General features: G+C 36.1%; 1 protein-coding gene across 2 annotated transcripts in view; it reads right to left on the bottom strand.

Moving 5' to 3' along the window:
- Positions 1–27,499, bottom strand: part of STK3 (serine/threonine kinase 3) — a 339,874-nt gene that overhangs the window by 119,795 nt on the left and 192,580 nt on the right. For both annotated transcript variants that reach the window (XM_061171351.1, XM_061171352.1), the window contains exons 7-8: positions 19,618–19,755; positions 9,207–9,332 (exon numbers count right to left, since the gene is read on the bottom strand). In XM_061171351.1, coding sequence (XP_061027334.1) covers positions 9,207–9,332; positions 19,618–19,755 — 264 coding nt within the window. The remainder of the gene's footprint in view (positions 1–9,206; positions 9,333–19,617; positions 19,756–27,499) is intronic.

The following is a 27,499-nucleotide window of genomic DNA, read 5'->3' on the forward strand; positions in this document are numbered from 1 at the left end:
CCCTAACACCATACACAAAAATAAACTCAGAATGGATTAAAGACCTAAATGTAAGAACAGATACTATAAAACTCTTAGAGGAAAACATAGGCAGAACACTCTCTGACATAAATTGCAGCAATATCTTTTTCGATCCACCTCCTAGAGTAATGAATATAAAAACAAAAATAAACAAATGGGACCTAATGAAACTTTAACACTTTTGCACAGCAAAGGAAACCATAAACAAAACAAAAAGACAACCCACAGAATGGGAGAAAATATTTGCAAATGAAGTGACTGACAGGGATTAATCTCCAAAGTATACAAACAGCTCATGCAGCTCAATATAAAAATAAAAAAAAAAATCAAAAAATAGGCAGAAGATCTAAATACACATTTCTCCAAAGAAGACATAGAGATGGCTAAAAAGCACATGAAAAGATGCTCAACATCACTAATTATTAGAGAAATGTAAATCAAAATGACAATGAGGTATCACCTCACACATCAAAAAATCTACAAACAATAAATGCTGGAGAGGATGTGGAGAAAAGGAAACCCTCCTACTCTGTTGGTGGAAATGTAAATTGGTACAGCCACTATGGAGAACAGTATGGAGGTTCATTAAAAAACTAAATACTGAACTACCATATGATCCAGCAATCCCACTCCTGGGCATATATCTGGAGAAAACCATAATTTGAAAAGATACATGCGCCCCTATGTTCACTGCAGCACTATTTACAATAGCCAAGACATGGAAGCAACCTTAATGTCCAAGACATGGAAGCAACCTTAATATCCACAGAGGAGTGACTAAAGAAGATGTGGTATGTATATACACTGGAATATTACTTAGCCATAAAGGAGAAGGAAATAATGCCATTTGCAGCAACGTGGATGGACCTAGAGATTGTCATACTGAGTGAAGTCAGACAGAGAAAGACAAATATCATATGATATTGCTTATATGTGGAATCTAAAAAAAAAAATGGTACAAATGAACTTATTTACAAAACAGAAATGGAGTCACAGATGTAGAAAACAAACTTATGGTTACCAGGGGGGAAAGGGGAGGGAGGGATAAATTAGGAGATTGGGATTGACATATACACACTGCTATATATAAAACATAACTAATAAGGACCTACTGTATATAGCACAGGTAATTCTACTCAATACTCTGTAATGACCTATATGGGAAAAGAATCTAAAAAGGAGTGGATATAGGTATATGTATAACTGATTCACTTTGCTGTACAGCTGAAACCAACACAACCTTGTAAATCAACTATACTCCAATAAAAAATTTTAAAAATAAAATAACACAGAATTAAGGGACATTTCCAAATTGAAAGAGCCAAAAGGCACTCCACACAATGAATGGAAAAAGATCTACACCAAGGCACATTCCATGAAAGTTTTGAATAACAGAGAGAAAGTGAAGATCTATAAAACTTCTATAAAACATTCAAAGGATTAGGTATCTGAATGTCATCCGGCTTCTCACCATCCTTACTACTGAGTTAAGAAATTGAGCAAGGCCTTCAAATTTTTAAGGGAACATTATTTTCAATCCAGAATTTTATACTCAGTCAATCAACAGTAAAAATAGAATAAAGACATGGTCAGATATACAAGTTCTGAAAAAACCTGCTAATGTCTGGAAGCTCCTGGGAGATAAAGTGCATCAAAATAAGGAAGCAAAACAAGAAAGACAAGATCCAGGAACCATAGGATCCATTAGAGAAGAGAGGAAAGGAAATTTGCAGGATGATGCTGAAGGGGGGTTGGGGGGTGGTGTCTTAGGAGAAGAGCTGTTCAAGACTCTAGAAAGTCAGCGTTCAGATTACAGGAAGATAGAGGGCTAGCGAAAGAATGAGTCAAGAAAAAAGTATGACTCTAAAAAATTATTTGTGTTTGAACATACACAGAGGCCTTTACAGCCTCTGCAGAGAGTCTGGGAATGTGGCGTTTCAGAACAAATTCATGATCGGTACATACAAAAATTAACAGCAACAAACAACAGTAACAAAAACCGTGACAACTACTCATTCCAGAAATCACAAACATAAAAAATATGTAATCATAATATATTATGATGTTTACATACTCATAGCTATATAAACACTGAGAGGGATTTTTTTAGAATTGTGTTTTAATTACATGGGGAGAATGAGAGATAACAAGTAGTCAGTTCTTTTAAAGAATTTCAGTTTGTGATCAATAATGTTGTCTCAAATATAAATGTTCCTTACTAAATCTAATTTACTTTTCAAGAAGTAAAGGAATGAGAATAAATTTTAAAATTCTCTTTACTGGTTTTAAGCTTAAAGTAGTTTATAAAAATCTCTACCAGTTCTTCCAAACACATTTGACCATTTAAAATTTGTTTTAAAATACTTAAAAAGAAATTTTCAAAATACTGGTTCAAGTCTGATAAGTGATGTTATTTTGGTGGCCCTTAGAGTAGCAAAACCAGCAGCAGCAACAATTATCATCAAAGAAACCAAAAACTAAACAAACAAAATAATAACAAAAACAAAACACCCGGACAAAATGTTAAAATAATAGCAGTAGTGGTGATATAAGTAGTAGCACTAATAAAAATGAAGCTAAAGTTTATCGAGCATATTATGTGTGATAAACTGTTCTAAGTGTGAAGATATATTTTTTTTTATTACATCCCCATAACAACTCTATGAAGTATGATCTATCACTAGCCCCTTTTTTACAGATAGTGAAATTGTCACTTGGCCAATGACAGTTATTTGGGAACAGAATCAGGATTTTAGTCCAAGCAGTCTGTCCTGCTCTTAGATAATTTCTACCCTCTCCACCCCCCAAATTTAACCAATTAGATACATTAGAAGCTTCTGGACTGACTTGGGCTGATTCCGATGCTGTTCTATTATTTATGTTTAAAAGATTCTCAAGAGAGAGATTGATTTGAAGTTCCTTTATTAAACAGGGGTAGGGGGAAGATGGAAGATTCTGAGACTACTCACCTGGAGGCTATCTCACCATCTGTAGGGATGTGGATTTTCCCAAGCACCCTGGCATTTCTCCCGACACCCATGCTAAGAATTACTGTTTCAGTGAATCACAATTGGAGGGGATATGCCATCCCTCAGACATTAAGGACAGCAGCCTGACAGGTTTAGAGTTCAGACCAGAAAAGTTCAGAAAAAAAGTTCAGAAAAGAAATCACCAGAAAGTCCTCATTTCTTTTCCAAAGACAGAAGCTCTAAAACATGGTCTAAAGCCAGTTAGTAGACAAAACCTTTTTCTTTGAATCATTACTAAATAAATATGAAATAAAATGACACCTTTGAAAATGAAAATAAAAGGCCTATTACATGCATAAAAGTGAAAAGCTCTCAAAAAAAAAAAGTGAAAAGCTCTCAAGCAAGCCTAACATCAAGAAGTATCCCACTTTTTGCTCAACATTTTACTTACTTTAACATTCTCCCACATCTTTCAGCTCCTTGTATTTTACTTAAATTAACACTGTGATTGACATGGGAAACACCTGAGCTCCAGTACAAAGCAATTCTTGCAAACTCCTTATCAACCTTTTAATCTACTTTAAAAATGACCACTTGTCAATAGTGCATTCTATGCCTTATCTTATAAATTCCATTTATTAACACCATCCATTACACTTTTAAATAATCATTCAGTGTACCATGTACGGAGTGTTTGCCTTGTTATTTTATTTAAAATCAGCAAGCACTAATTTTTACTGTGTAAATATTTAAACATAAGTGCCTATATAATATTTTAATAAGCCATACCAGATAACTTAAAACTAATCTTTTAAAAATCAGTGATGAATTAGAGTTTAAGAGCTACACAGGGGGGATTTCCCTGATGGCAACGGTGATTAAGAATCCTCCTGCCAATGCAAGGAACACAGGTTCGATCCCTGGTCCGGGAAGATCCCACATGCCGTGGAGCAACTAAGCCCGTGCACCACAACTACCGAGCCTGTGCTCTAGACCCTGTGTGCCACAACTACTGAGCCCGCATGCCACAACTACTGAAGCCCGTGTGCCTAGAGCCCGTGCTCCGCAACTAGAGAAAGCCCGTGCACAGCAACAAAGACCCAACACAGCCAAAAAAATAAAAAAAGAAAAAAGAAATTAAAGAAGAACTACATAGGGATGTATTATCTATTGTATAATTAATAAATTATCAGAATGCATGCTCACACCTTGAATGCTACAGATATATTAGTATAATCTGAATGAGAACAAGAAAAAGTCCTGTATGCCAACAGTTTATATAGACAAACTATGTCCAACTTTGTACTGACTTGGTCAGAAATAAATGCAAATTTTATGAAAATGTTTGACTCTTATGAAAAATAGAGTATCACTTTAATGACAATTTGGCCATGAACATTAAGAGACATGTAGCTATGAGAATTTGACTGTTTTACTTTAAAACTGTATACGTAATCCAATTTTAAGCCAATTTGCAAGAGAATACCAAAGGAATGAACAGTATGAAGACAAACTCTATGTAAGATTTTGAGCCTTCAATGTGAATAAAGGTTTCTGAGGGAACATGACTACTGATTTAAAAATTTGATAAAAATGAATGGCAATGTAGAAACATACTCTTACTGTAGGAGGGCTTCAGATCCACTTTGCATATCTCATTGTTCTTATAAATTGCATGTGTCTGTGCGTATGCATATTTATTTATATTCAGAGCACAAATGACAAAATGACCTCAAGATAGAAACTACTGCCTGAGAACATAATCTAAAGCAAAGAGTGTGAATACTGCTCAATGTGTGTGACTCTGTCAAGACTTAATTTTTTCTTATAATTTCAATTAAAACAACAAAAAACAAAATAATAGTTTCATCCAGAAACACTAGCTTGGTTCCAGAGAGTACAAATGCTTACTTGAAAACTAAGAAATCATAAAAACCTGATGTGATTTTAAAATCTGTCCACAATGTTTTGACAGTCTTCCCTTCAAAAGGTAGAATCTAATTCCCCACACCTTGAATGTGCACTAGACTATGTAACACATACCTAAAACAATGGGATGGCTTTGGAACGGGGCAGTGGGCAGAAGCTGGAAGCACTCGAGAGAGTGTTAGTAACAGCATGAAAAGTGATAAACTTTTAGCTCTTATATTTTGGTCACTGATTCATCCAATTAGACCTTATATTAAAAGGTCATTGTATATGATAAGAGGTAAGGGTCCAACCTCACTCTTTTAACATGTGGCTATTCAGCTGTCTCAGCACCATCCATTAAAAAGACCGCTCTTTTTCCATTGAATGGTCTCCACACTTTCATTGAAAATTAATTGGTCATAGATGTATGGGTGTATTTCTGGACTCTCAATTCTATTCCATTGATTTATATGTCAATCCTCATGCTAGAACCACACTGATTTAATTACTGTAGCTTTGTATTACATTCCGAAATTGGAAAGTGAATCCTCCAACTTTGTTCTTTTCCAATATTGTTTTAGCTACTTGGGGCCCCTTCCTCCATACAAATTTGAAGATTGGCTTTTCCTTTTTGCAAAAAAAGACCATAGGGATTGGATGAATATGTGAGTCACTTTGGGGAGTACTGCCATTTAAACAATATTAAGTCTTCGAATCAATGAACATGGGATGTCTTTCCACTGATTTAGGTATTCTTTCATTTCTTTCAGCAATGTGTTGTATTTTTCACTGTACAATTCTTTCACCTCCTTGGCTAAATTTATTCTTAGGTATTCCATTCTCTTGGATGCTACTGTAAATGGAACTGTTTTCTTAAATTCCTTTTTGCGTTGTTCATTACTGGTGCATAAAAACATAATGGATTTTTGTATGTTGATCTTGTACCCTGCAACTTTGCTAAACTTGTTTACTAACTCTGGAAGATTTAGATGTTTTGGACAGACACCATCTAGGAAGTTGCTCCACCTTAAGGGGATCAAAACAATGGCACGCCTCTGTGCCAGCCCCACAGGGAACTGCCAGATAGCTCAAAATGCAAAAGCACAATTTTTTGAGAGTAAGGTTCTTACTCTTCTCCCCTGCCCTCAACCTCCACCTCTGCTCCCATGGCTGCCACTGAACTAAAAAATTGGGGATGGCAGGCATGTAAAGCAAAAATGCCACAACACTTTCTTACCAAAACTTAACATTCTTAAGCTTCATTAAGCACGTCCCTGGTTGCTATAAGTTTTTTATTAGATTCCAGTGTTCTGAAAAGCTTGATTTGTCAGTTTCTGCCCACTTAATGGTTGCTTCTGTGGAGCCACTGATTCTTAGATCTCCCTACTCCACCATTTTCTATGATCAGTAGCTTCTTTAAACAAACAGAATGTGGCAGAATTTACAGTGTGCAACTCCTGATGTCATAAAAGGCACTGAGATGTCCTCTTTGTTCTCGCTCTTGGCTCACTCACTCCAAGAAAAGCCAGTTGCCAGACTGTGAAGACTCTCAAATAGTCCTATGGAGAGTCCCACATGGCAAGGAGCTGAGACAGCCTGCCAACAGCCATATGAGTGAGCTACCTGGGAACTGCAGTCCTTGTCAAGCCTTCATATGACTGCAGCTCTGACCAACACTTAAACCTCAACCTCAGAAGAGACTCTGAGCCAAAATCATCCAACTAAGCCACTCCTGAAATATTGATCTACAGATACCATGAAATAATAAATGTATGTTGTTTTAAACTGCTAAGTTTTAGCAGTATGTGATATTTAAAGCTGAGGCCTGAAAGATGAGAACCTACTCATTCAAAGAGTTCTAAGGAAGAAGAGTGTTTCAAGCAGTGGGAATGGCACATGCAAAGGCCCTGCATAAGGAAAGGTCATTGGCATGTTAAAATAATAAAAAATTTGAAAGAAGATCAGTGTGACTGGAGCTCAGTGAAGGAGAGGAAAATAGTGAAAGAGAGGAAAATAGTGAAGAAGGAGATCACCAAAGTGGCAGAAAGTAACTGAGGTGACTATAGCAAGGTCTTTAAAACTTAGTAAAAACTGGTAAGTTCTGGGGTAATCAATGGTTCCTTATCCATAAAAAATGGAAATCAACCTATAATTAAGTATAGGAAAATAAGAGCAAAGCAAAAATAGTCACTACTCCAATGACAGCTAATTAAAGGCAGTTAACTAGTCCAGCACTCATGAGAAGCTTACATAAGGTGAAAGAAAACCACTGGGTACCACCCCAGAGGGGCAAAGACTAGACTTTTTGAGAACATAATCTTATCAAAGTATGTAATTCTGATAATCCAGTGATGTTTATTTTTCGAAATACTAATAAATATTTGATTGAAAAGTGAGCATAAAGTCTTAATGAAGGAGCATGGAAGCTTAAAAGTAAAATACCTAGTTTTATTCTTGGTTCCTCACCAGTTTTTTTGTGTTTTGTTTTTTAATTAATTAATTAATTAATTAATTAATTAATTTTGGCTGCGTTGGGTCTTTGTTGCTGCGCACGGGCTTTCTCTAGTTGCGGAGCACAGGCTCTAGGCACATGGGCTTCAGTAGTTGTGGCACGTGGACTCAGCAGTTGTGGCACATGGGCTCTAGAGCACAGGCTCAGTAGTTGTGGTGCACAGGCTTAGCTGCTCCACAGTATGTGGGATCTTCCCGGACCAGGGCTTAAACCCGTGTCCCCTGCATTGGCAGGTGGATTCTTAACCACTGCGCCACCAGGGAAGCCCTCCTCACCAGTTCTGTGAATTTTGGTAAATGACTTCACTCCTAACTTAATTTCACTCAGCTGCAAAATGAGATAATAATATACACATCTTCAATCTTACTTCTTTAAAGATCAAATAATATGATAAAAGTGCTTTTGAAACTACAAAAAAATAATTGACATTTACAAATTTGATCACTTGTAGAGAGAGACCGAAAACTAACTCTAGTATCACACAGGAACCCAGGGTGGGAACTATAAGACCCTTTGAGAACAAGAACCAAGATCTTTACATCATCCCATATTACTTATGGAAAAAACACCTTTACGAGGATGCTGTTTAAAATTCTGAACGGTGAATTCACTGGCAAAAATTTATATCTAGAATATAAGCTTAAAGCATCTGTCTCACTAGGCAGTCCACAGTCACTGCCAAATGAGTAACTGATTTAGCCGAATCTCTACAGAAAATGATTATAAATCAGCTCTGAAAAGAAGTGCACTTCTCCTTGTCCTGGGCTACCATATGACACAAGGTTTAATAACTGGTGAGGGACTTCCCTGGTGGTCCAGTGGCCACGCTCCCAATGCAGGGGTCCCGGGTTCAATCCCTGGTCAGGGAACTAGATCCCACATGCCACAAGTAAGAGTTCGCATGCCGCAACTAAAGATCCTGCATGCCGCAACGAAGATCCTGCACACGGCAACAAAGATCCTGTGTGCCGCGACTAAGACCCAGAGCAGCCAAATAAATAAATAAATATTTAAAAATTACTTGGTGAAAAGGGTAAAAGAATTTCAAAAGAAATACCAATTAGATAACCAGTCTCTGAAATTGAAAGTAAATTTGCATTAGCAAAATAATAGGATTTGTATACAAAAACTATAAGATTAAAAAAAAAAACTTCTATGGGAAAATATAGATGATGTTATCAAAGACATTTCCAATCAGTATAAAAATAAAATATCTGTGTTTTCAGATTTAATGACTAACTGAATACCAAGAGGTATTCATCTCTACATCCTTAACCAGAAAAAAAAATTATAATTTGAAATAAGGAAAAAATCATTAGTGAAGCATAAAAACATTAGACACTATAAAATGTGATATATAGATATAATTTTTTATTTTATTAAAATGCACTGATGCACTAATAGAACGTAAATGTAACCCATCTTCTACTGTGGTACTCTATCTACAGCATAACTGATGACCAGTTAAAAGTAAGTTCCAGAAGATATGACATAAAATTGACCAAATCCAAGACAATATTTATTCAACAAACACAGCCTCAGTGTCAAGTAGATACCAGATGCTGTATAAGCCTATTATATTAACCTTACATTCCCCATTAATCATTAATTCTTAAGACATCAGAAAAGACATCATTTAATAAAACAAAATATATTTTGAGATTTAATGAACAAACATACTTCACTTGTACAATAAAACAGAAAGTGCTAATGATATATTTAAAGAAAAAACCCAAAATTATACGAGAATCACTCAGAAGAAAAAGATCAACTTTTTTAGGGCAATTACGAACCGAATTTTCTTCTTCCTCTTCCAATTCTCGCTGTTGTTCTTCATGTCTTTTAGCTTTGATCTCCATGGCTTCTGTGATCAGGTCTCTTAAAATTGATACAGGTTTTGCATTCTTGATAAAAGGGTGCTAGAAAAGTAAAATTCAATGGTATAAATTCAAATGGTTTCTCTGAATTAAATCTCTAAAACATTAAAACAACATGTAAATGTGAACCAGGAGCATAGGCTTCAATGATTGGTCCTTTATCCAGAATTAAATGTATAGGTTAAGAACAGAGAATATTTCAGCTGCTTTAGAAATAAAGATTTTACTTTCAGGTTTACAAGTTTTTAAAAAACCATTAAAGCACACACACAAAAATGTAATCCTGTTAATAAAACTACATTACCCTTAGAGATATAATTGTCCAAAGGAAGTACAGATTAGGTAGATTAGGTAGTAAAAAAGACAAAAAAAATTTTTTTTAAAGATTGGTGATTAAATTACATATAAAAATAAAATGATTTTGGTATTGTTACAAATTTTAATTAATCTTAACAAGCTGACAGCCAGAATCAGTGGTCAAAAGGAGGGCAACTATTTATTTTACTTCTTTTACATATTTTCTATTTATTATGTCTTTAAAAATATAATCATTTCCAAGGGAGAAGTAGAAAACAGCAATAAGAGAAAAGTATTTTTCAGAAAATAAGTACTGCTTCACTTCTATACCACCCTGATCTAGCTAAAACATCTGAGTTTGCTACAATTCTGATAAACAGAAGTGAAACCACCAGAAAATACCTGGGTGTCTGATGACTTTTTAATTCAGAGGAGTAACATGAGAGAAAGTAGAGGGAAAGGTTAAAAGTATAATTTGGAATAGATAACCATATTTTGAAGCAGCAATACAGCTTCAAAATGTAATTTTCACAATTATATGTCAGTAGATAGAGTCAGGTGAAAGCCATCTGAGTTATTTTCATAAAGATCAATACAACACAAAAATATTCTTAAAGATAAAAAAAATTCTAGTGCTAAAGAAGAAATTACAGACATTTGGAAGAGGCTTTAAAATGGTGAACATACCATTTGGGAAAACTATGAGTAAGAATTTTACCTGATTACAGAAATTCTAGCATCGATGACAAAGAACTAATAAATTCTTTTATAGCAGTTATAAACTGATCACCAGATAAATTAAGTTCTATCAACATACCTGTGGTGGAGAGTCCTAGTCACCCACCAAAATACAGTTGTGGCTGGACCTATGGCTACCCAGCTACATCCTACATTTCTCAGTCTCCCTTTCAGTTGGTTGTAATTATGTGGCTAAGTTCTCACCAATGAAGTGTGAGTGCCTGCATTGTGTTCCACTCCCTGATCTGGGCCTTAAAACACCGAGACTGTGCACTCTTCTGTGATTTCTTCTCTTTCTGCTATGCTGGGAAACAAAGACAGTGCCCTAAAGGATGGTGGAGAGCAAGAAGGAAGAAATCCCAGTCCTACTGTGAAAAATTCTGAGAAACAATGGTAAAAAGGTCACAAAAATTAATACTAATTGAAGATATGTTCTTTGCCCTTAAGGAACTTATTATCTGGAATAGGGAACAAAAGACAAACACATAAAAAAAAATTACAATGTGACATACAAGTTACATTCATGATGATTTAGCACAGTCTATATGATTAAGAGATGTAAAAGTAAAAGAAGAGGTGAAGTAATCTCAGATATCTGCCTCATAGAGAAGAATCAGACCATTTTAGGGAGAAGGAAAACTATGCACAATATGAACAAACACACAAAGATAGGGGATGTATGTTAGAACACCATAGGAAGAGCTGTCTAGCCAAAACAGAAACACTGCTTAGAGAAATGTTGTCCTGTGAGTTTAGATACAGGTAACAGTGGGACAAGAGGGATAAACGTTTAGAATGAGATACTTGAATTTTGCTTGACAGTCCCTTTAATTACATAAACAAGAGAATGGTGTAAGGAAAAGAATGTCTGTGACAGCATAATCTTTTTTTTTTTTTAACATCTTTATTGGAGTATAAATGCTTTACAATGGTGTGTTAGTTTCTGCTTTATAACAAAGTGAATCAGTTATACATATACATATGTTCCCATATCTCTTCCCTCTTGCGTCTCCCTCCCTTCCACCCTCCCTATCCCACCCCTCTAGGTGGTCACAAACCACCGAGCTGATCTCCCTGTGCTATGCGGCTGCTTCCCACTAGCTATCTATTTTATGTTTGGTAGTGTATATATGTCCATGCCACTCTCTCACTTTGTACTGTGACAGCATAATCTTGCAGTAGAGTTTAGAAATGAAATAAGATGGGGTGCAACTGCAATACAGGTGCAAATTATTAAGAACCTGGGTTAAAAAAATAGCTGCCACAGTCAAGAGGAAATACTGAATCTGATGGAAGAACTCTTAAGAAGGATTTAGTGACTATATATTAACAGAAGTGAAGGAAGACCAACACAGCAAAAACTAGGAACCAGTAGAATTGCATCTCTTTACTAAGCAACAGAAATCTCAAATTGTATTATACTTTATCTTCTCAGGAAAAATTATGAGCCATTCCTCCAAGCCACAGTATTTTGGGTTTTTTTTTTTAAATATATCTTTATTGAAGTATAACTGCTTTACAAATGGTATGTTAGTTTCTGCTGTACAATAAAGTGAATCAGTTATATATATACATATATCCCCATATCCCCTCCCTCTTGAGGCCCCCTCGCACCCTCCCTATCCCACCCCTCTAGGCCATCACAAAGCACTGAGCTGATCGCCCTGTGCTATGCAGCAGCTAAATGCCAAAGTACACACCCAGTCTACTGCAAACTTACTTTCATGCAGCTCATTGTGAACTGACTAAACAGTGTTATGCTACCATTAGTCTATAGAGCTTAACATTCCTAATCTCAAAATCTCAGTATGTCTTACTTCATTTGTACTCATGTTTTCCCTACCTAACTGCTACAGGCATGGTTCTGACCAACAAAGAGGAACTGGCTAATAAAGTTAAAAGGGTACTTTGAGAACAAGGCCATTCTATTAGAGCATTCTTGATAATCAGAAGAGAAGTTTTATCAGACACATTGGCAGATTTTTAAAGAATATTTTTAAAGGCTTCTGAAAAGTAGCTGGTAGTAAAATTTTAAAATGCAAAGCAACATAAAAAAGAACAGAACAACAACAACAAAAAACAGAGAAAACGAGGTGGCAAAAAAAAAACACATGGCAACTGTGACTGGAATGTTATTACTATAAACCAATGTAAATAAATGGGTTGAATTTCCATTTATTAAGCAGTATTTTAGTTAAGTACTAAAAGACACTTAGTTCATAAGATAAATTCAGCTACATGCTTTCTATATGAGATACACTTAATAAAATAAATCCAAATTATATTTCTGCAGGGGCATACGAAAAAGAACTTGGGTTAAAAGTCAAGGATAGGCAATGAAATATTAGTCAAACATAAAATAATATCAAGACTAACATCAAAAAAAGCAGAATTGAAGGGAAAAAACAGTGAATGAAGGAAGAGTCATATAATATTAATAAGGGACATAATACAAAGAAAGATATTATAAACTTGATATATTAGTACAGCATTATGTGTAACAAAAACAGAGACATAAGAAGTTGATCTAAATAAATAAGAATAGGAGGTATGGCTTCCCTGGTGGCGCAGGGGTTGAGAATCTGCCTGCCAATGCAGGGGACACGAGTTCGAGCTCTGGTCTGGGAGGATCCCACGTGCCGCGGAGCAACTAGGCCCGTGAGCCACAATTACTGAGCCTGCGCGTCTGGAGCCTGTGCTCCGCAACAAGAGAGGCCGCGATACTGAGAGGCCCGCGCACCGCGATGAAGAGTGGCCCCCACTTGCCGCAACTAGAGAAAGCCCTCGCACAGAAACGAAGACCCAACACAGCCATAAATAAATAAATAAAAATTAAAAAAAAAAAAAAAGAATAGGAGGTATTAATATTCCTTTTCAGTCACTGAGAAATAAAACAGGTAAAAAGTAAAGAATAAAGTGATCTGCACAATATAATCAGACTGAGTTAGCAGAAAAATCAATAAACAGAAGTTACATCTTTTTGTTAAATGCCTAGAGAAGCATGTGGTACCAGCATAAGAATGGAAAGAACAACAAAACAGAATATAATGACTGGAAATAGAATATAACATACGAAATAAGCTGGCATATTATGAAGGTAGCAATTCCAATCAGTGAGGAAAAAATACTTATTGCCTGCTGTTTCTTTTTTCTTTTGGGGGGGTGGGGTGGGTAGAATTAGACTAGATCTTTATCACAGAAATATCAAAATAAATGCCAGATAGATTAAGAAGTTAAAAGTCAAAAGAAAATGGAAATATAAAAGAACTAGAGGGTAATATAGGAGAATATTTATTCAATCCAGTGCCATAAAACAAAGGGAAAAAACCATAAATGAACTAAAAATTTAACATTTATGTCAGACAAGAAGGTAATTATATGAAGAGTTTTAAAAAGAATATCAATAAAAAAAAGGTAAACACACCAAATTCCAAAAGGCAATATAGTTTCACTATTTCTAAATGTATCTAGGATTTCCCTGGTGGTCCAGTGGTTAGGACTTGGCGCTTTCACTGCAGGGGCCCAGGCTCGATCCCTGGTCGGGGAACTAAGACCCCGCATGCCGAGTGGCGTGGACAAAAAAAAAAAAAAAGAGTAAACTAAAATATAAACTAAAAAAGGGCAAGAATTCTTAAACCACCTGAACTAATGATAAGACACAGAATACCCAAAATCAACCTATCACATTCTTGGTCATGTATTTTAAAAAGTAAGGCTGTTTGAAGATTTATTCTTTTAAAATTTGTACCATTTCCTCTTAAATTTTGTTCATGTTCTGAATGATCAATTTCTGAACTGAAAGAATTCAAATAAATTATTTCTTCATAAAAGCTGAGAAAACAAGAGTTTAAAGTGAACTGAAGAACAGACTTCTGCTTGTGGACAGATTGAGCAGTCATACTTTCCCCTATACCTCTCCATTAAGGTATAGCTAAAACCCTGGACAATAAAACAAACACAGGAAGACACTGAAAGGTGGCAGATTAACTAGGGACCAGAGGACTAAAGGAAAGACACAGCTGTGAGACCATGGGCTTTTTTTTTTACCTCATTTATCCCAGAATGGTTATTGGAGAAGCCAGCAAACCAGAAACACCAATGGACACAAACTAAAAAAGCTCCTACAAAAGCCTGCTCTCTTGAGCCAAAGGATCAGCAAAGGGACAGCTAGCCCTTTGCCACCTTCTCTTTTAGACAATAACCATTCTACTCCACCCAAACACCAGAGAGAAAGCACATGCCCCACCCCAACCAGCAAAGGCTGGGTGGGGAACCTAGACTTCTACCTTCTGGAGGCTGTCCAATCCTTTCACTGCAGTGGTATCAGAGAAAACCAAATGTTAAGCTAGGGCATTCATCTACACCAGGCAGTATAAAAAGCGCTCCCCACCCTCAGTGGGGAGTGTCGGTGGAGATCACGAGAAAGCCTGGACTTATACTGCTACCAGGCAGTAATAAAGAAACCCCACCTCCCTCTCTGCTAGAGTGGGATCAGAGGAGGCCTAGTGGAGAATCAGAACTTTCGTCACCACCCAGCTATACTGAGGCCCTGCAGTGCCAGAAGAGGCCACTGAGGGAACCTGAGTTCTTACCCCTGTACAGTGGTAATAAGGAACCCCTCCCCCACCCTACATGTCAAAGGAGACCAAGCTGGGGACCTGGACTTCTAATGCTACCTGGTAGAAATGAGGTGGTGCCCCTCTACCCCACTGAAGCAGTGTCAGAGGACTCCACTTATTACAGAAAATTTAAGTAAGATCCAGAGTCTCATAATACCCAAAATGCCCAGGTTTCAAATGAAAATCACTCATCATAACGAGAAGCAGGAAAATCTCAACTTAAATGGGAAAATACAATCAATAGATACCAACATCAAGATGATATGGATATCAGAATTATCCAGCAAGGATTTTAAAGCAGTCATCATAAAAATCCTCAATTAGCAATTACAAACATGCTTGTAAACACATGAAAAATTAGAAAGTCTCAGCAAAGAATTAGAAGATATAAAAAAGAAACAAATGAAAATTTTAGAACTAAAATATATAATAACAAAAATAAAAACCTGATGGATGGGCTGGCTCAACAGCAGAATGAGGACAGAAGGAAGATTCAGTGAATCAAAATATGGAACAGTAGAAATTACACAATATGAACAACAGAGAGAAACTAAACTGCAAGAAAAATGAACAGAACCTCAGGAATCTGCCGGACTAAAACAAAAAATCTAACATTTGTGTCAATGGAGTCCTAGAAAGACAGAAGAGGGTAGGGCTGAAAAGTGTTTTAAAGAATAATGACTGGAAACTTCCCAAAATTGGCAAGAGATATAAACCCACAGATTCAAGAAGCTGAACAAATTCTAAACACTATAAACCCAAAGAAAGCCATACCAAGACACATCATAATTAAACTTCTGAAAATAAAGACAAAGATCATTTCATCTTGAAATGATCAAGGGGTAAAACAATTCAAATGGCTGTAGATTTCTCATAAGAAACCATGGATGTCAGAAGACAGTGGCACAACAGTTTCCAAGTACTGAAAGAACTGTCAACGAATAATTCTATAGCCGGTGAAAATATCCTTCAGGAATGAAGAGGAAACAAGACATTCTCAGATGAAGGAAAACTAAGAGAATTTGCTACCACAGACCTACCCTAAATGGATGGCTAAAACAAAAAGAAAGTAACAAAAGAAGGAACTTTGGAACATTAGGAGAAAGAACACTGGAAAGAGCAAAAATGGGTTAAACAAAATATAATAGATTTCCCTTATTCTCTTGAGTTTTCTCGATCGTTTAAAGCAGCAGTCCCCAACCTTTTTGGCACCAGGGACCGGTTTCATGGAAGACAATTTTTCCATGGGCGGGGGGAGATGGTTCAGGCGGTAATGCGAGCAATGGGGGGAGATGGGGAGCGGCAGATGAAGCTCTGCTCGCTCGCCCGCCACTCACCTCCTGCTGTGTGGCCCGGTTCCTAACAGGCCACGGACTGGTACTGGTGTGCGGCCTGGGGGTTGGGGACCCCTGGTTTAAAGGTTAAAACAAATATTATAACACTTTGATATGGATCTCAATTATGAAGAGGAAGTATTAAAGATAATTATATTATAAATGGGAAGGACAGCGAGATAGATAAAGTTTCTACTCCTCACTTGATCTGGTAAAATGAAGAATAAGTCACATGCCATGGGAGTTCACAGAGTGACCCATGACACCACCTGTTCCAGCAAAGCCCATGGGTTAATTCAAATAATGGCAGATCTCATTCTTCTAGAAGGCCAGACTAGGGCAAGAGCTGACTTTCAGGTTCTAGGCTACCCACCAAAAGGTACACGGAACGGAGCTCTAGTGGCACTAGGCTGAACTTGAACCTTGTCCCTGGGGATTCAATATCCTCATCTTTTAAAAACTACTAAGAGTTCATCTCAAAGGATCCTTTCAGTCTCAGTCTACGATTCTTTTAAACTTACACAATTATCTATCTTATGTCAGAAAATAAACCACTATAAAAAATTCAGCACGAATTCCTCTTTAAAAACTGTTTATCAAAGTCTAGAAATCAATGTAGTAAAATCTATACATGTAGATTATAGACAAATGTCCATTAAAACTTGGTAATAAGACTGTATTCTTAAAGTTAAAATATAATTTAACTTACATAAGACACATGTGAAAGTCCTTTAAGAGCCAGAATGGCTTCCAGACATCCAGCAAAATAAAACTCTAAGGCATCTAATGAGACACTAATGAGACAACAGATAATAATCCTATCTAAAAAGCTTTTAAAATCAGAAGTTTGTTATCTTAAATAAACGCATATTGAATTCAATACACATGTATTAAGCACTAGGTACCAGGAGTGCAAAAGTAATCCCCTCCCAAAAGGCATAGCCCCTGACCTTGAATTAGTTACAATCTAGGACAAAGACACAGAAACAAGTTATATTTCATTCTAATATGGTAAATGATATGCACAATGTGCTTATGGGAACACAGAGGAACAACTAGCCTGAACAAAGATGAAGGCAAGGCTTTCTGGAGGAGTACCTAATTTGAATTAGAAACTGAGACAATGAGTAAAAAGGAGCCTGTTGGTAAAGGCAGTCTTTAAACTAGCAAGTGGGGGGCGGGAGAAACACCATGAGAAAATGTATAGAGGATTAAAAAAGCATGATTTGTATAAGGAACTACAAGTCTATTATTTCAGTATTTATAAAGGGAAAAAAGGGGAGGTCAAGCAAGGGGCCAATTAAGAGGCCAGAGGAGTATACCACATTATAACAGAGGGCCTCCATGGTCAACAATAGCACAACAGAAAAAGTTTTTAAAAATCAAGAAAACAATTATTGGCTCATAAGCACTATACAAAACCAGTTGCATTGTTTGCCCTTATTATAAAGAAAAATACTTGGGCCAAACCCAGCTAGAAGCCAGAGGGTAACAGAGCTTGCTAATAATGTAGTCCATACAGGTCAACTTCCTGAGTAAAAAGCAGAATGGAGAAAGGGTGACAAGTGGGGCTGGAGGACAAGTGGGATAAACCTAGAAGAATCCCTTAATCACTGTGTGACCTTCAGTGAATCACTGAACCTTTCTGGGCTTCAGTACTCTCATAAACAAAATTAGGAAATTTTACTAGAATATTTCTTAAGTGCTTTTCCACCCTAAAAACAATACGTTAAACACAGAATTTCTTTAAAAAGATTAGAAAAGATTATGGAAGAAAGACTAGAAAGAAATATTGGTTAAATTATCCAAAAACCAGTCATCAGATACATTTGGATTTACTTTCATCATCAGATTTTGTACTATTTGTCCCAATTTTTCTGTTATTTCCCCTCCCCGCTTCTTTCTTGACTTCTTTAGGGTTGAATAATTTAGACAGTCAATACAATAACAAAAGCAATACGTCCTTGATTTATGTGCTTAAAATTCCTTTGAAGTGCTGACAATATTTCAAAATAAATGTTTCAACTAACTAACTTTTGTAAGGTAATATTTGCACATAACACAAAACTCAAAAGGCTCAAAGAGAGCCTTCAGCAAAAAGTAAGTCTCCATCCCACTCTTGTCAGCCATATAGTTACCTTCTCTGGAGGCAGTTTCTTGCTTATTTTTCTAGAGCTACTCCACGATAAGCATTGACATATGTACATATACATATATGTGTGTGTAGACGTGTGTATTTTGCCAATCACTCCCCTCGATGGACCTCAAATTGTTTTGTTTATATTTATGTTGTTTCCAATCTTTTGCCATTACATTGTTTTATGAAGACTTTTACACATATGTTATTTCACACATGGTTAAATTTCTCTGTAGAGTAAATTTCTAGAAGAGTAATTGCTGGGTCAAAGAATATATGGTGTTTTATTCTAGACAGATATTGCTAAATCGCCTTCCATGGAGATTAAGTTAAATTTTCGTAACAATAAACCTTACATTTAAGAGCCTGCTTCTTACATCCCTCAACAATTCCTTTTTTAAAAACAGTACCTTGGAAAAATCACTTTTTATAACTATGTTTTTAATCCTTTTGTCACTTAACAAAAAGAATTATTTTCCAAATATCAAGTTTTGTTAACATGTACACTCATCATAACTTAGAGGTCTAAGCCAGTTCTGCTGGGAAAGTAAAGACTCACAAATACTTATTAAAAGTATTAAATTATTTCTATTTGCATTTAATGTCAAAGCAGAGTAAAGAAAAAAACAAAAACCTCCTGACACTCTGGATACAAAGTCAAGTTGTACAGGGACACTGAAACTCTTCATTTAAGTCATCTTGTAACCAGTATTTATAACATGTGATCTTCACAAGGCGTTCAGGAATCTTGCATTTATGTATCTTATAGAGCAAAAAGTCAAAGAAGAAATGCTGGGTCAAGGAATAATACATCAGGAAGAAAAACATAAGAAAATGAGAAACAGTAATAATGGAAACGAGAACTCATACCTGAAATGAGAACCCTATGGAAGTTTAGTTTTAACACAACTTTAGGAGGAAAGAATTGACAACAAAAATTAAAACGGGGGGCAGAGAGAAGATTGAACTTGGAAAACAAAAGAAAAAAATGAGAGAAAAAGAACATACAGGAGAATAATGGGGTGTGTGTCTGTAGGTCTGTCTCTAAATCAATCCATATTTCTTGGGAGGTTTTCATCTTTAGAAATCAGTTAATGAAAAATTAAATAAATAAATGAGTTAATGAAACTCAATTCTGGTCAATGTCAGAAAGCTAAAAGGTATAAAGAAAATATCCTCCCCTTAGAGACATAAGCACTGACCTGTAAAAGTTGTGTTGCAGTAGCTCTCTGCTCAGGATTCTTCACTAGGCACTTTTTAACAAAATCGGTGAAATCATCAGACCAAAGTTCTGGCTTCCTGAATGTTGGTGGTGGGTTTGTGGGAATCATAAAAATAGCCTGGTAAAAATGAAGTATCCAAAAGACACGGTAAGAATCACAATAACACACCAAATAAACAAATCTCTTTATCTATCTTTTTATCAGACTCTAAATGTGAAAAACAAATTTAAGCTGGTCTAGGATTTCCAGTAAAATTGCAATTCAGGAAGCAAGCCCATCTGCTACTAATGTAATCACTTCCCATTAAATTTCCTCTATTTGAGTTGTAGCTCATTGAGCACATCATTCTTTATTTTATCATTTTTAATCAGTCTCCAAAGTAGACTGCATTTCTAACCCTTTTACCAAACTAAGGACATTCTCTGGTTAAACAGATATATCCCCCAATTTTGCTACTGCATGCCAGATTTGCTTCCCATTTCAGGTTTTTAGTACTGCTGTTCAGAATGCCTAGCAGCAATCTAGTTTGCTTCTGCAATCCAGAATACTTAAGTATAAATATAATTACTGCTGTGATTTGAAATAATACTTGACAGAGGCAAGACTTTTATTTCTCTTTCTAAATATATGAGTCAGGATTCCAAATGAAAAGTTTTAAAGGTAATATATCACTTTATCACGAATGATTTAATTTGGTATTAATAACTTAGTACTAATGACAATGCATTCAGAGAGTTCAAAATTCAAAAACTTTACAAAGTTTCCGTGTCATCTTGTCTTCATAGCTACCCAGTCACCTTTTTTTGACCGAGAGAATTAATCCCTAATGTTGTTAGAAAATCATTGTATGTAATGAATTAACTTCTCTCCTGGGCTCTAGAATAGTTCCTGATAAAATACCATCACTAAAATATCATTTTCTTTGAAAAGATATGAAAACAAAAATAAAGTTAAAACAAATGTATCATGCACTCAACAAATATTAGCTATCATCATTTTCATTTCCACATAATGTTATAAAAAAGACAAGAGACAAACACAGCAATGACAAAAATTTTACAAAGTAAAATGAACTCAATCATATTATAACTAACTGTAGTTTAATAGGTAAGTTTAATTACACAATCAACACTACAGGTGACATGAGGAAAAAATGGCTTTTTGGCAATCAATTAATATATGCATACGCAGTATACAGACATGGGCCTCTCAAAGATGTATTCAGGGGTAAGCATCCAAAAAACTCCCTTTCTAGACTTTAGTATTCTCTGACTTTCCAGAAGAGAGATGTCTGTCTCTGTTCTAGCTCAGTTTTTCACCTGGTTGCTGGTCCTCTTTCTTCATGCAAATTTCATGTATCTGAACTTATGTCCCTTCTCCTTAATGCATAAAGAAAATAAAGATGGCAATACTACAAACCACAGAAATACTTAGAAACTAAGTGTTTTACCATTGAAAGAAACTCATCATAGCTATGTTTAAAACTTCTGTTCGTATATGGAGAAAATACTAAAACTGTAGACAAAGTAATAAAGATAATATATTCTTGGGGATACCAAGTTTAATGTATTCCTTTGGTATAATAAAACTGTTCTACTCTCCACTGAATTTTTACTAACTGTTCAAAAGCCATTCACAAGTATCACAGAATTTTTATAGCAAAAAACACATGAGAGATCACTTAGCTCAATCTTCTCATTTAACAGAAAAGGAATCAAAAGTCCAGAAAGGCTAAGTGACTTAAAAACAAAATTTCAGACTAGCAAAGCATTCTAATGTTTCTACTATGTTTCAAGAAGTGAGGTACAGAGCAAAGAGGGTTACCCTATCTAAACAAGCAGTTAATTAGAGGACAGAGAGATGATAGATGATGGTTCTGTTTTCAATGTATACATCTTCCCCGGTCCTCCTCTTTTACTTCCAAGTGAAGAAAGCGTAAGCAAGTTTTAAGCCTTTAAGACAAGACAGTGACAGGAAAGATCTTAAAACTTATTATAGGGCTTCCCTGGTGGCGCAGTGGTTGAGAATCTGCCTGCCAATGCAGGGGACACGGGTTCGAGCCCTGGTCTGGGAAGATCCCACATGCTGCGGAGCAACTGGGCCCGTGAGCCACAACTACTGAGCCTGAGCGTCTGGAGCCTGTGCTCCGCAACAAGAGAGGCCGCGACAGTGAGAGGCCCGCGCACCGCGATGAAGAGTGGCTCCCGCTTGCCACAACTAGAGAAAGCCCTCGCACAGAAACGAAGACCCAACACAGCCAAAAATAAATAAATAAATAATTCTTTAAAAAAAAACTTATTATAGTCACAGCAGTGACACTAAAGTTGAAGCTCATTCAATGAAATATGAATGAAGGAAAGACTATTCAGTGGAGAAAATACAGTCTTTTCAACATATGGTGCTGGGAAGACTAGATATATTCACATACAATAAAAATGAATTTGGACTCTTACACCATATACAAAAATTAACTCAAATCAACAACCTAACAGTAAGAGCTAAAACTATAAAACCCTTAGAAGAAAACATAGGGGGAAAGCTTCATGACACTGAATATGGTAATGATTTCTTGGATATGACACCAAAAATCAAGGCAACAAAAGAAAAAATAAATTGGGCTTCATCAAAATTTAACACTTTCAGGCATCAAAGGATACTATCAACAGAGTAAAGAGGCAACCCACGACAGATGGAAGGGCTGAACAAAATGTGATGTTTATATTGTATATACACATACAATGGAATATTATTAAACCTTAAAAAGGAAGAAAATGTTGACACATGCTATAGCATAAGCTTGAAGACTTCATGTTGACTGAAATAAGCCAGCTGCAAGAGGACAAATATTGCATGATTCTTCTTATAGTGAGGTTCCTAGAGTAGTCAAGTTCATAGAGACAGAGAGTAGAATGGTGGTTGCCAGGGATTGTGAGAAAGGGGGAAGTGGGGAGTTAGCATTTAACGGGCACAGAATTTCAGCTGGGGAAGAAGAAAAGGCTCTGGAGAGGGATGGTTGGTGATGGTTGTACGGCAACGAGAATGTACTTGATTTTACGGAACTGTATACCTAAAAAATGGTTAAAAGGGTTAATTTAACGTTTTGTATATTTTACCACAATAAAAAAAAAATGAAGGAGGGAAAATATAAAGCACTAATCAAGTTCAGGAATATTAGTTGAATGCCTGCTACACACAAAGCATGGTATTAGACATCATATGGAGTTCAAAGATGCAGCAGGAAATACAGTCACTACCCTTTAGAAACTTCTAACCTAGTCTGGTAATGAAAGAACAGTAAAAGATTTAAAGAATAGTACAATAATAAAAGAAATGATATAAGGCATTAAAGAGAGAGGTCATTCCCCTTAGAAGAAATGGCATAAGGAAAAGCGAGAGAGTGAAATAAAGCTATTGGGAGGAGCAGAGAACAAGCTGATTATCTTATAAGGGACTAAGAAATGATAAGATTAGAAGGGGGAATGAAGGATATGGAGTTTGGTCAGCAAGCAAGTGCACAACTGAAAGAAGTCTTTTTTTCTGGTGTGTGTGTGTGTGTGTGCATGTGTGTGTCTTATGTTTTTGCCTTTAATCAGAGTTTGTTTATGACCTAAGAAAAGGATTAACAAAAAACAAACAAACAAACCTGGAGATACTCTAAATATGGAATAGAAAAGGCACTTAGGGGCTAGTGTACATGTCCCAGGATGAGTAATAAAAAGTTTAAACTAGGATGGTATCTATAGGAATGAAATAGAAGAAATAAGGTATGAGACACTACAAAAGAAGAACCAAGAGTACATCCTAACAACATTGTTTGGGGGGCTACAGGAAAGGAAAAACAAAAGATTACTCCGGAATTCAAGAAATAAAAAATAGACACATTAATTGCACAACATTCAGGTATTCTAACAGTTTACTATATCATTCTTTTGGGAGCCCTCAGAATATGCAGCAGTTTACTACAATGTGTTATCACTGGTTTCTAACTTGGAAAGTGAGCCAAAGGATCTTCTGTGGACAAAGCAATGAATATTCAATATCCAAATCTGTTGATGCTAGGGTAAGAGTTAATCTCTTTATTAGTGTACTCATCTTCTTTAAAAAAGAGAAAATCCTTTAATAGAACATTCTTATACATCTTACATCACATTACACGTATGACACCTAAGATAGTCCTTCAAAAGCAGTGTAGCCAGTTTTATGACACAATAAGCATCTACCAAAATACAAGTATGTACCAAGTATTTTCTGTGTGTTCCTAGGTTCTATTAAAGAAATAGAAAACTGATAGGCCACAAGCTAGATAGCATCAGTGGATACCTTTTGTTCAGGCAACATCTAGCTCATAGTCCCACAAGGTAAAAATCTGCTGGAATCCAGCTGATGAGCAGAGGCCTATCGATGTATGCTCTCCCTTCTACATGGGCCCCATCTAGCCTGGCTCAATTATCTACTTTAGCTGATGGTCCCCATTACATATAACTTTGTGTTACAGATTCTAAAATAAGACACATATCTTGGGCCCACAGAGCTCACAGTCAAACTGGAGGGGTGGGGGAGGCAAGGGGGATTAACACATACGAAACAAACAGCAAAATATGGAGTGCTAGAAAATAAAATTCTTCTGTAAATAACCTAATTAATCTCAGCTCCATAGTTGAAACAGAACATAATCTGGCTTTAAGGATGGGCACAATGGGGTTAATATCAGCTGTGGCAAAAGGCACACAAAAACACCTGCTGCCTCAAATTAAAGAATAAAAATAAATTTGAACTCTCATCTCTGCAAAATAGTTCAAAGCACCTACATAAGCCTCTATACAGACTGACCTCAAACTGCAGGTAAATGATAGGAGATTGTCTAGGTAAATGTTGTTCATCTGCACTTGTGTTACAAATTGATGGATAACAACTCAGTGGTTTATGTCCTTGAAGCTAATGCTCTCCTTTGAACTTTGAGCCAATGACTTGCAGTCTTATCTTCAGATAATCTTAACATATAAGGCTCACCTTAGCAGTAGCTATTAGAAACCCAAGGATAAAAAGCTTAACTCTAATGCTTATTTACCCAGTACTATCATAAAGCGATCCTAAAATGTTCACGTTCTATTCCCAAACAAATACTGAACTGCATACAGTTCAAACAAATAAGTCTTAATATACGGTCTACCAAAATATAGAGACTCTAAAAGTCTCCAGGAAAACCACTATAGCTTTTATTTCCTTTTTTTTTTTTTAGGTTAGATAATCAGTAACAAACTGACAGATTTTTCTCACAGACTTTACTTTGTTCAACTAATTTAACCTAATCATGAATCAGAGAGGATCCTCTTGAGAATCTCCAGGTTTTGTATGAGTTGACTAGGTAATAGGCCCCTGCTGTAGAAAGTTTTGGCATTCGGTGTCTAGCCTTATACTAACAATTCACGCCCTTCCTTGACACCAACCAAATCGCATGGACACACATTACAGCCATAAAATTTATCTTATCTCTAACACTGTTTTGATTGAAGAATGTTAGTACAATAAATGATATGATTATCTTTGTGTTTGTTTCTACACAACCTGTTGCTTAACTATATATTGAACCTCTGATTAAGTTTTAAAAAGAGCTTCCCTGATCACAAGCAGTCTTAAGAAGCCAAGAAATATGAGCCCCTCAAAATAACGAATTATCATCATTCCTGGAATTTCATGCCTTAGACTCCAGGAGCACCCAGAAGATATGAAAAGAGCTGGAGCTGAGAAATGACAAAGCCTGAACTTTATAATCTCAATAGAGTGAGTCAACACATATATCTGAAGGTAGCTGGATTTGTGAATGTACAGAAGCAATGGACATGCTAGAATAACAAAGGAACCTGTGCCACTATTCAAGAACCTCAGGTACATGAGCAAAAGGTTATCTTCATAACAAACAAATAAGATAAAGGATGAGAAAGCACTTTATAAAACTGCAAAGAACTAAAAACAAATATAGCTGTTTCCTGATAGTGAACATAATACAGACGTAGCAAGCTACTAAGTCAAAGTGTATCATTCCTAAAAAGGATACATAGTAATAATATTTTTAAAAGACTATTACAATAAGGTAGTAAACAGTACAATGGAATGAACCCTATGCTGGACTTAGGTCAGAAACATAGGCTTGAGTTATAAATCACCCTCTGACTGTGTGGCCTCAGTTTTTTCATATAAGTGAGGTGGCTGAACTAGATATTTTTCAGATTCCTTTTTGGGTCTAAAAGACTCTGGCACTCTAACTGCCTGGCAATCTAGGAGTTAAATCCTAGCTAGACAAGTATTCAATTGTTGGTTAAAAAGAAGATGGAAGTGGAAGAGGACAGTGAAGGATAAAAAAGGCCTACTAGATGTTAATATAAAAATACAAATCTAAGTTTTTATCATCACTCCCTTAAAAGCAACTTTAAATAGACAGAGGTTTGAAGAGAATATGAAAATCTAGAGTGACACTTGCTCTTAGGGTGCAGTTTCTACAGTAAGCCCAGGGTTAAAGTATTGCCAGCATGACCTCACAATTCACTCCAGCTCCAGCTGCAGCAATTTCAGTAATCATTAATCTGGCCCATAAAGGCCAATTTGCCTGCCTAGGACCCAAATTAAGGGAAGGGATGTAGCTGGTGCCCTGGCAGTCCAGGGTGAATAAGAGAACCAACTCTAGAGGTCTGAGCCAGCTCTAGATGGCACTTGGTTACCATAACACCACCATTATAAGTAGCCATCTGACCTCTTTTACTTCTCTAAGCCTGATTCCACATTTTAAAAATGGGAATAATAATAATAGAACAATAAGAGCTACCTCACAGAGCTGACCTGAAGTTTAAATGGGTTAATACATGTAAAATACTTAGAATAGCACCTGTCACATTATAAATGCACAATAATGTTAGCTTTATTAATCCAATTCTACCACTGAGGGTCACTTAACTAGTTTATTCAAGATCACACAGCTGGTAAAGTAGCTGTCAAAACTAGAAATCAGATCTATCTGGCTCCTTACCTACTTCACACTATCTCCATGTTTCTATTAAATTTCTGCCACAGATAATTCTATTATAAGGTAAAGGCTCTGTAACACATATTCAGTCTCCAGAAAAGAAAATGCAAAGCTATTTGTATAAAAACGATTATAGTTCACTTTCTGTAATTGTGGTAAGATGCAAATAAAAAATACCAAACAATTAAGAAATGGCTAAGTAAATTACTATGTATCAACAAAATGGGGTAACATATTGCCATTAAAATGGAAAATGCATAAATTACAAAACCACAAAGAAATGTACTATTAAAAGAAAAGTGAATTTACAATAGCCAGGATACGGACGCAACCTAAACGTCCATTGACAGATAAATGGATAAAGAAGACGTGATATATACACACGCACACACACACACACACACACACATATATACACACACATACACAATATGGAATACTACTCAGCCATAAAAAAATGAAATAATGCCATTTGCAGCAAAATGGATGGACCTAGAGATTATCATACTAAGTCAAGTCAGAAAGAGGAAGACAAATACCGTGTGATATCACTTACATGTGGAATCTAAAATATGACAGAAAAGAACTTATCCACAAAACACAAACAGACTCACAGACATAGAGAACAGACTTGTGGTTGCCAAGGGGGACAGGGGGTGAGGGAGGGATGGACTGGGAGTTTGGGATTAGCAGATGCAAACTAGTATATACAGGATTTATAAACAACGTCCTACTATACAGCATAGGGAACTATATTCACTATCCTGTAATAAACCATAATGGAAAAGAAAAAAAAAATAAAATGGAAAGATATTCACAATAAAAAAAAGAAAAGTCAAAATA

Source organism: Eubalaena glacialis, chromosome 17, assembly GCF_028564815.1.
Source record: "Eubalaena glacialis isolate mEubGla1 chromosome 17, mEubGla1.1.hap2.+ XY, whole genome shotgun sequence".
Classification (NCBI taxonomy): domain Eukaryota; kingdom Metazoa; phylum Chordata; class Mammalia; order Artiodactyla; family Balaenidae; genus Eubalaena; species Eubalaena glacialis.